The 10,648-nt window shown below is 40.2% G+C and overlaps 1 protein-coding gene across 1 annotated transcript; it reads right to left on the bottom strand.

Moving 5' to 3' along the window:
- Nucleotides 1–2,209: 2,209 nt before the first annotated feature.
- On the bottom strand, nt 2,210–6,598 carry LOC121677816 (frizzled-2-like). Its single transcript, XM_042056840.1, has 7 exons — nt 6,466–6,598; nt 5,431–5,869; nt 5,276–5,319; nt 4,828–4,969; nt 2,938–3,048; nt 2,430–2,500; nt 2,210–2,332 (listed from the first exon to the last, which is right to left on the bottom strand). Exons 1-7 carry the CDS (start codon nt 6,514–6,516, stop codon nt 2,309–2,311), a joined length of 882 nt encoding a protein of 293 aa, XP_041912774.1. The 5' UTR covers nt 6,517–6,598; the 3' UTR covers nt 2,210–2,308.
- Nucleotides 6,599–10,648: the final 4,050 nt, after the last annotated feature.

The following is a 10,648-nucleotide window of genomic DNA, read 5'->3' as shown; positions in this document are numbered from 1 at the left end:
GGGCCTGAATTTTTGGAGTTCGAACTGCGTCGATAGCTCAAACGGTCTAGGAGCAGTAGTTCGTCCAAAAAGTGGCTGAACTGGAATAATAAATAAGAAAACTTAAGAAGAACAATAGTGGGCTTGCTGGATCAAACCCACTAACTAGAATTGCGGTTCCGAGGAACTGCAAGAGTGGGTTTGATCAGGGGCATGGAACTCGGCCTCATCCAAGGATTACAACGGTACCTCATTTATGAAAATCGGACACACGGGTCAAAAGTTACAAAAGCCATCTGGCAACAAGCAAGTTACACCGGTTCGGGCCTGAATTTTTGGAGTTCGAACTGCGTCGATAGCTCAAACGGTCTAGGAGCAGTAGTTCGTCCAAAAAGTGGGTGAAAAGGAATAATAAATAAAGTAAACTTAAGAAGAACAATTGTGGTCTTGCTGGATCAAACCCACTAATAATAATAAGAAAACTTAAGAAGAACAATAGTGGTCTTGCTGGATCAAACCCACTAATAATAAGAAAACTTAAGAAGAACAATAGTGGGCTTGCTGGATCAAACCCACTAATAAATAAATAAATAAATAAATAAAGAAGAACAATAGTGGGCTTGCTCCGCAAGGCTTCGCCATGCTGTGGTCTTGCTGGATCAAACCCACTAATAACTAGAATTGCGGTTCGCCATGCTGTGGTCTTGCTGGATCAAACCCACAAATGATAATGTAATGTACTGTGTAGGAGAAGTGGGTGAGTGGCCAAAGTGGTGGGGATGACCCCACTTATCCGCAGTTCAGTAGAGTGATGGCAGTGGGAAAGAAGCTGTTCTTGTGTCTGGTTGTTTTTGTGAGCAGGGATCTATAGCGCCTGCCAGAGGAGAGGAGGTTAAAGAGAGTGTGTGCAGGATGTATGGGATCTTTGGTGATGTTCTCTGCTCACTTCCTGACCCTACCAGTCTACAAGTCCTGGAGGGAGGGCAGGGGGGCACCAATGTTGTTTTCAGCTGTGTAGATTGTGTGTTGTAAACGCCTGTCGAACTCTTGCAGCTCTGTGACTATCTATAGGCAATTCATTCCACCTACAGGCAATTCATTCCACCAATGAGGAACCACTGAGGGAAAAAAGTCTTGATTGATTGTGACCACACAGTCTATGATTGTGACCTGTCAGTGGATAGTCTACACAGCAAATGCTCACCGTAGTGGGTGAGAACCGTTGTAATAATCAGGTAATAATCTAGTTAGTGTTGTCTACTGCAGTTTGGTCAAGTTTACTAGACTGGCCTGGTTCTAAAGTCACTGTAGTGTTTGTCTAAAGTTCTGTTGTGATTTAACAAAAAATAACACAAACGATTTTAAGTATTACTCATATGTCCTTCACTTACAAATACTTACAAGTACTTAACCTTCCACAGTTGTTGTCTTTCAATTACGAAACTATTCTGCCATTACAAATCTCTGTCGTTCGCACAAGTATTTTCTGCAAGTATACGAATACTTTTGAGACTGTTCTGGCACTTCCTGTTGAATAGCCAATGGCGATGCTCAGGTTTGGCTAGCCAATCAGGAATTTAAGTTCACTAACCAATCACAGAGCTTTAGATACGGATTTTTCCAAAACGTCAATGGGAGAAATGAATGGGAAACTTACTTCCGGAAACTAAGCTCTCTTGGAGGAGGGGCGGGACTGTGATGCTCTATTTGATACTCCCTTGATTGTATGTAATGGGCTAACCAGCTAGGCCTATAGCAAACTAAATTAGTTGAACTAACAGTCTTCAAAACCTCTCTGTTTACCTTGTTTCTAAGTAATAATCTCTATAGCAGTTAAGTTTATGCTTATTATTATTATTCCAACTAGTCTTTTTCCATTTAAGACCATACTGTAAACTTTTAATTTGAATGTAAATGTATCGGTAATGTTTATTGATGTCATTGTAAGTCACTACCAGAGGGCAAAATAAAATTTGTCCATATAGGAGCCAAACATTTCTAGCAATGGCCCTGCTCTTATGGGATATAGCCTATAAGCTGCTGTTGCCACCTAGCCTACTGCTGACTATGTGCGATGCCAATGCAGAAGCTCACCTGCTGGGAACTGACATCTCCACATCCTTTAATTTGCCATAAGTTAGTTCTGAGATCTAAGCAAAAACGGGCAGATGTATCTTTCACTATTATTCAAAGATGTTGACATGTTCCTTCCAACTGACAGAACAAGTGGTCATGCTGTCCTCTTTATTCTGAATGTTTAATCCGATGAGCAACCAATTTACAGTATGCACAAAACGGGCTGTCCTCTCCACAGCAAACATGAAGGCTCTCACAGGGCGGCATTCAGGATGAACTATTTAAAGAAAGACAAGAATAATTTATTTATTTAATCATTCATATTACCTTTGTCTAGTTTCACATCTGTATTTGGAAATGTTGGTCCTCATCACCTCATCAAAGGTAAACCCAGCTATCTTGCAGTCACAAGGTAAACCGGACAGGACCTTAGCATCGAATCGTCCTGGGAAAACAAAGATAAAGGCATAAATGACATTTTCCTTAACATTAACTTTTACTGTTATGTAGGCTAAAGTCATATCGTGGGGAGTTTATTATTTCGTTTTGGCAAGTAGCCATATAATAAGCGGGATAATGTATAGAGCGCCGGTCATTACTGTGAAAATAAGTCCCTTCAGGGCGGAACAAGCCGGTTCGCCCTGTCGGGACTTATTTTCCCAGTAATGACCGGCGTTCTATACATTATCCCTTACTTATTCCACTGCTTGGTTGAATTCCCATTGGAAAACCAAGCTTCGAGTCGGGGCTGTTTTACAACCTCGACCGTGCATTAACTTCTGTGAACAGACCACCGTGTCGTCCATTATCTCTTACTTAACATTAACTTTTACTTTTCAGTGCATCACTACTGTGTTCCTCACATGTGTATTGGGTATCTACCTTTCAAGATCTCTAGTTTTGTCAGAATGACTACAAATTCATCATAGTCGTCCTTGCCAATCTTGTATATAATCCACAGATCCTCTGTTGTCTTATAACTTAAATTCACACCTGTAAAAAAAGTAGGGCATGAAACTGGTGAAGCAAAGGAGTATCAGGTATAGAAAGGGGTTCTACAGTGTGAGATTTCAAGAAATACATGTTCAGAAACGTTAAAATGGTGAATGAATTAACTTGAAATGAAATAATGATTTGGCCTTTTCAAAAGCTATTTGAAGTGATTTAGCCAACACATGAAAATTAATTAATATCATTTTGACTGCATTTGATTGTAGCCTACATTTGCTGAGTGTGCCAGTTGGTCCTTCAAAAAGTGTTAGAAGGCTATAGAGCTTTCAGCCATTTAATTTTTTGGTTTGTTTTGTTGATTGTGCAGTTATTTACTAGTAGTTATCTACAGTTATCTGCTATTTCACTCCCAATGCCAGTGGGCTAACAGGCCTACAAAAATTCAATCACATTGCACGATCAAGGTTCCAGCAACGTCACTGCTTGGACCCCTGAGGAAAGCACCAGAAAAGACGACCATCCGAACAATGCATCCAAATTGGTGTGACAGCATGTGCAGTGGACTGAACTCAGCATGAGCAAATTGACAGTGATTCGTAGGATAATTGCTGTAAAAACTGCTTAAGAGTAATGTTGTTTGCGTTGATGATGGTTGCCTACCCAATGTAAATGGTTGGTTAATTGCATTAACTTTAATTAGGCTAGGCACATCTCATAGATATACTGTATATATATGCCTAGCCTAATTAAAGTTAATTGCATTAACTTTAATTAGGCATATATATACAGTATATCTATGAGATGAGCTATATTGAGCAGTCAGAATGGAGATTCATCACTTTTTTCACAGTTTGCTGGAGCCACTTCACAAGATAAATCAAGCATGGATTGCAGAACAGGTGATAAGTCACCATTTCCGGAAGGGAAAGTCACCTAGCCCACGTCTTTGTTGGGTCGAGGTCCAGGACTTGGAGCCCAGTCCCCAGGTCCCAAGTCAACTACCTGAGCCCAACCCCACTGAGAAGACCCCCATTCCCCTCCTATCTAACAAGGCAACCCTCAGTGCACACCTAGGTGGTGTTTCACTGCAGAACAACCCTGAGGAGGTCACCCCAGATTCTTGAGGTCCTGGTCAGGACCCGCGACCAGCGTGAGGCCCCTCTGCTAGCTGGTAATGTAGACACCACTGCCATAGCTAAACCCACCCAGGGTCTGCTGGCCCCAGCACCTGCTATTGAGGACCCTGACTGTGGTCTTACAGTTCAGGCAGACCTCACACCAGATGCTCAGAATCTGGTTTATGAAACTACCTTGAACTGCGCTGACCATGCATTTGCCATTGCTGACACATCTGGGATACCCCTGAGAACCCCACAGCCCCAGAACAGTGTCAGAATCACAAGGAGGACGTTCTGGAGGAGGTTCCGCAGGGCAAACCGGATGCTTCCCCTTCTGGCAGATGTTAAGCAGACTTTTTAAAATAAATAAATAAACTTGACTCTTGTTGAAAACAATAACCGGTATTAATCTCTTCATTTGATATTCTTCAAAATATATAGCCAATAGAAATGAAGAGGAAGACAAAAACATAATAGGTGTTAATAGTTAATATAATTAATAGCATATACTAATTAATAGAATCAATTGGTGAATTAATAGATAATTACTTTGCACAAACAACAATGTATGCACCATCTTGTAGTTGATAATGTAATTGACTTGACCATGGGATGGTTGCAACACTTTTTGCTTCAGCACCTGTAACTCACTGAATTTGAATTATTAATAAAAAAAAATGACTCATTGCTTCCCAGTTCCTACCACGATCCTCCAGAATCCGTCGAAAAGATCTGTGGTGATGACGTCCTGGCAGCCAGCTTTCAGTGAAGTGTTGTCTTAAAATAGTGAGAAAGCTCTTCATTTCTTGATACTCTTTGTTATTTAGATTGCCTGATCCATCTTTCTGAGAGGTATTTGTAAGGCACCCAGTAACGTTTATGGCAATACAGAACTCAACCACAGATATTATGGATTGCACATGGGAGAGCCAATGGGATTGACACTAAGGATTGATCGCGATGCTATTGCACACTGACTTGTATAGTATTATTATTCTGAACCTGCACAATTGGCTGCTTCAGTCAATACCAGTATAATTCTAAAGCAGCATACAAAGAGTAATACATGATTGCTACTGTAATTTTGTTACAATATGGGCCAATAACATGGCCCACATAATGAATAGTAAGGAATAACAGTTAAAGGATACATCACTGTAGAAAAATAGCTTTCGCCAGGTCGTTGGACTTAAAGCTGATATCAAATGGTTTGAAAAAGATATGGATGCAGTATATTAGATATGGATCACATCACAACATCACAATACCACATGTTTCTGAATAAAACTCAGATAATATATTCTACCTTTATCATGATCTGCAATGTCTTGCAGAAGATGAGGGATATCTGAAATGGTGATGTTCTGAATGGTCTCACTCTCCTTGCAAGTCTCTTCACTGAATTTGTCACAGTTGAGCTGTTCAGGCCACTCAGAGCCAAACTTAGTCATGAGTGGATGGCAGCCCTGTTTTGCTGCCATGCAGGTTCGCTTGCAAGGTGCACGGGCTCTCCCAGACTCACACTCAGGGGCATACACTGAGCAGATGAAAGGCTTCATTGCTTGTGAGCATTGAATTTTCACCAGGGGGTAGAACTGATGCACTTCCAGACCAGCATCTTCCTGAGTCCTGTGTCCTAGCAAATTTGGCATGAGGGTGTGGGTGTAAGGCAGGTCTTTGCATAGAGGGATGTTGATTTGTTCACAAGATCCAGTGGCTGTGTTAGGCGTCGCCATTCCCTCCCCCTAGAAAGGTAAATAAAATTGCAATATGCTAATGTCAACCCTAACCCCTGACCTGAACCCTGGCAATATTGACAGTGTACACAAAAAACAAAAAAACACCAAAAACAAAAAAACATTCTTGCTTCCAAATTGATTCGGTATACTCCAGTCTGCATTTGTTCCATGAAAATAATATTTCAAGAAATACTCTCTTGACTAGAAAGTGTTTGAAGACAAAAAAAGTGTCCAGAAGTACTGTATCTAGTAGGCCTAATACAAAAAGAACTACAGAACATTATACAAGTGTAGGCCTATTAAATCATCCTCAACAATAGACAAGTTTTGATATCAGTTACTGTTTGAAGATGATCAGAGTTGCAAATAAAGCAAACATTCACCAACATTTTCAAAGAGTTTTTTGTGTGCTTTGAGTTCACTGCTTAGGCTACATATGCAAACACACAAACAGCCTGAGGAGTTCTCTGTTAATAATAATGTGAATATAACCCATCCCTTCACATACACATTATAAAGCTAATTATCATCATAAGTAAACTCATGCCTCTTACTAGTTACTTACTCTCCTATACAAAATATATTCAGTGCAGTATACTTACTAAGACTGCAAAGAGAAATGCTAGGATTACACATAGTAGAGCCTTCATCATAGCTTGTACTGCTTCCAATTCAATATGATCACTTGTAGGCTATTCGCTCTCAACAAGCGTGAGTGGAAGATACAACTGGGACTTTGTCCTCTGCTTTGAGGCATTGCAAAATCCTGACCTGACCATGATCCATGACCTGACTTACATAATATCCATTATTGATCATATGGGATCAGACTCGAAAATACTCGAAAAAGTTGCAAGGTGGACTACTTGCCAAAGGGCACCTATTTCTGAAATGTAATGCATTGAAACTAAATTATTTGTCTTTCGTTGTTTTTGGAAAGTGGTAAGGCACTTATTAGAGTATTACCAAAAAAATAATCTAAGTCAAATGGGGAGTAAGTTCTGCGTAAGTTACATGAAATGGTAATACAGGGATGCTACAGTAAGATTGAGCAGATATGGATAAAAAACAGCTACACAAATGAAGTAGACCAAGCTCATCTGCTTCAAGACATTGTGGCAACAATGCATGGGCAAGTCAGTCACAGAATTGTTCCAGGTCAAGATCATGACACTAACAGAAAACTGCTTTGAGCCATAAGCCAAGCAAAACAAAGTAATGGGCCGTACTCCCATCTCTGGCTGCATTGTGAGACAAAGCTACAAATACCACCCAGGATCTGCTGGAAGTTGATGTTTAGTTGGAGGCTCCAGTATAGGCCCTTTCAAGAGAGTTCCATTATCAGCATCATAGTTGGCCCCACAAGGCTTCCGTTTTAACATTCCATATGTTATCTTAAAGGTCCAGTATGTAGGAAATAATGGAAAATAAACTGTAACCATTCCAAAAATGATCACCATATGTTGTCAGAAAGTAAGGAAACACGATGAATTGAAGTAATTGCTTATTTGGCAACATTACTCTAACCCGTAAAACCCATGAAAAAAAATGAGTTACGGGGCGGAATCTCTTGGAATTTTCGTTTATGTTTTGAACGATTAATTCTAGAATAGCGTATTAATAATGGGCTAGCGCGTCCTCCTATTTGGGTTGCCAAATTAGCAAAGGCCAACTGTCAACAGCTGTCAGTTGTAGTCATGAACGCCTACGAGAGGCAGGCAAATTTCCAAAATTAAAACAAGAAACAAATTAAGTGGACATCGGAGGAGCTTTCTGAGATGGTGACGTCTTCGTCAAACGAAGAATATCAAGTCTGACGCAGAGCTGGCCATATTTCTCCACAACAGGTAGCCTAGGCTAAACTTAATCTGCATCTGCTAACTTCAGCAAATTAAACAAATTCTTGTTTTAATTTGGGAAATTTGCCTGCCTCTCGTAGCCGTTCATGACTACAACTGACAGCTGTTGACAGTTGGCCTTTGCTAATTTGCCAACCCAAATAGGAGGACGCGCTAGCCCATTATTAATACGCTATTCTAGAATTAATCGTTCAAAACATAAACGAAAATTCCAAGAGATTCCGCCCCGTAACTCATTTTTTTTCATGGGTTTTACGGGGTTTTACAGGTTAGAGTAATGTTGTCAAATAAGCCATTACTTCAATTCATCGTGTTTCCTTACTCTCTGACAACATATGGTGATCATTTTTGGAATGGTTACAGTTTATTTTCCATTATTTCCTACATACTGGACCTTTAATGCAGAGTAAGTAGATTGGGGCCCCATAGGCTATTTCACAATATTCCACCGAGTCTCTGTTGGCTTTGGCTTAAATGTGAAAACAAAAGGTTATCAAACTGATAAAACAGAGAGGTATCTAGGTGAAGAGAGGGGATTGTGCTAGTTGTGGGTATAGTTGTGGGACAGACTGACAAGAAACACATTTTCCAAAATATTAAAATGCATGGGATGATGCATGACCTTGAAAGTAAATGACTGTGATCACATGTCCTCCAAGCAACAAGGTGTGGGTATTTATCCCTTGGCATACATGTTCAAAGTGCTATAGCTTTGGCATAATTTTTTAACATGCAGGCTTTCATAAAAGTCCATTGGACTGCCCGTCAAAAAGTGAAAAGGCATACACTTACACCAAAGTTACACCAAAGTTACATAGTGCAATATCAGGCAATCCAGGCATACAGTGACAATAACAGAAATACCATTTCCTCCATTTTAAGGCATTCATCATGCCAGATTTGAATGTGAAAATGCAAAGCATCAATTATCTCCCATCACACAAAGCTTTGGAACCTTCTTGGACATTTTCATTGCTTGCGCCAGACAGTCCTTTTAAAAGTGATTGAGAATGAAGCTGAGTGAAAACATATTTACAGTTGGTTGGTTTGGTTGATGTCACTCACTGGAACTCATCCAAAATTGTGTCAGTGATAGAACCTCCTATTCCAATGTATGGCTAATTACTATAGGCCATTTTTACAAGAAGCATCCAATTGCCCCTCCAGACTGTTGACTTTCCAGCTAAAACACAAATTGTTGCATTTTGTATGCCTAATTCATAATTCACACTTGAGATTCAATAGATCACATGTGGTGAGCAATTGCATTATTACATAATGTATTATAACTGGGTCTTTACAGATTTTCATCTCTCATTTTCTGCCATTTTCAGTGTCCTACACTAGATGGCAACAGCATGTGCTCAACAAAAACTTGGTGTGAAAGGGAAGGTTGTCATTTATCGAAACTGGCTGAGTTCTAACACTGACTGCAAACCAAATACTCTGTGAATGCTTGAAGGGTTACTTTCTTCAGCAGCTGGGCAAACACACAGCACAGTGTTTATGTAGGTCAGAGAGGTTCTCGACGGGCCAAGCTCCAGGAGGCAGAAGCGGTGGCCTTGGTGACCCAACAGTAGAATGATTCAAGAAAGAGGGAGAGGGGTGGTGATGTGGATAGGCCGTGAAGTCCCTTTTTACTGGTATAATATCAAATGGGGGGGGTAATGAAATATGAATATATTGAATATTTGTGATCGGATTCATAGAGAAAAGTAAGGAAAAAAGTGTTTGAATGCAGGGGGTGAATCCACAGGGGAAGGTTGAGCAATGTTGCATGAAATAAATGTGGCTATATGGGTTGCTAGATCATATTTCACTTTCCTGTCTTGCACACACACACACACACACACACGAATGCACGCATGCACATTCGCACACAGCCGCACACACATACAACCCCCTCCCCCCCCCCCCCATACACACACACACAAAAACACGCACGCACACACACACACACACACACACACACACACACACAAACATTCTTAGCAGGGGACTGATGACTGACTGCATTCCTCATCTGTGGGGGGCCTCTCAACAGTGCCCACCCCAAGCCCACCCCCGTCCCCCATCCAAAAAAAATCCTGTGGTGTTCTGAAACACACTCTTCTCTTATCCACACATTTATAATCATATTACAACCCCCTCCCCCCATCCAGATGCTGCTGCACTGGCAAAGACTATATTAAAACAAAAGACTAAACTAAACTCTATTGTTTTCATACTTTAACTAGATGTACCGCATAGCGGTACAAAATATGACCGCCGCTCAGTCCTGTACATCCGTTCCGCGAAAATAAATCACACTTCAATTTGTCTCCATATTTTACTCCATCCCCCACTCTTGAAACTTTTGTGTATGCTTGTTTGGCATGCCTGAGTGTGTGTGTGCGGCTGCACAGAAAGTAGCCTACTGGTGCTGAAAAGGTGAATAGATTGTAGAATAGCCAAAGAAGATGTAGCATTGTTATAAAGCCTTTAAAATCTCTAAACAATCACAAGTAGGGCAGTTCATCACAGTTCATCCATTGCAACTGGATTGATGAAAGGTCACTTACACCTGTAGGCTACATTGTATTTGGTAAAAACAAAAGGTATCTGCATAATGTTATTTATTTATTTATTTATTTATTTTTATGCATTTATAAACAAAAACATCTCTGTCAGTTCCATGCCGTTTTCAACAGCTATCAAAAACAAAGGTCATTTTTGGATGGATGGATTTTTTGTGAATGTTTCTTCTTCTACATAAGATTTTAGTCATCTTTAGTTCATGTAATACTTTATTGTCAATGCACAAATTAAGTAACAGTAGTCTGAAACGTTATTGTTAAAGCACAAATTAAGTAACAGTAGCCTAGTCTGAAACGAAATGCTGTTTTACATCTAACCAGTGGTGCAAATAACTGACATGTCCAAATGG

Source organism: Alosa sapidissima, chromosome 12, assembly GCF_018492685.1.
Source record: "Alosa sapidissima isolate fAloSap1 chromosome 12, fAloSap1.pri, whole genome shotgun sequence".
Classification (NCBI taxonomy): Eukaryota; Metazoa; Chordata; class Actinopteri; order Clupeiformes; family Clupeidae; genus Alosa; species Alosa sapidissima.
This window is presented reverse-complemented; position numbering and strand designations above follow the sequence as displayed.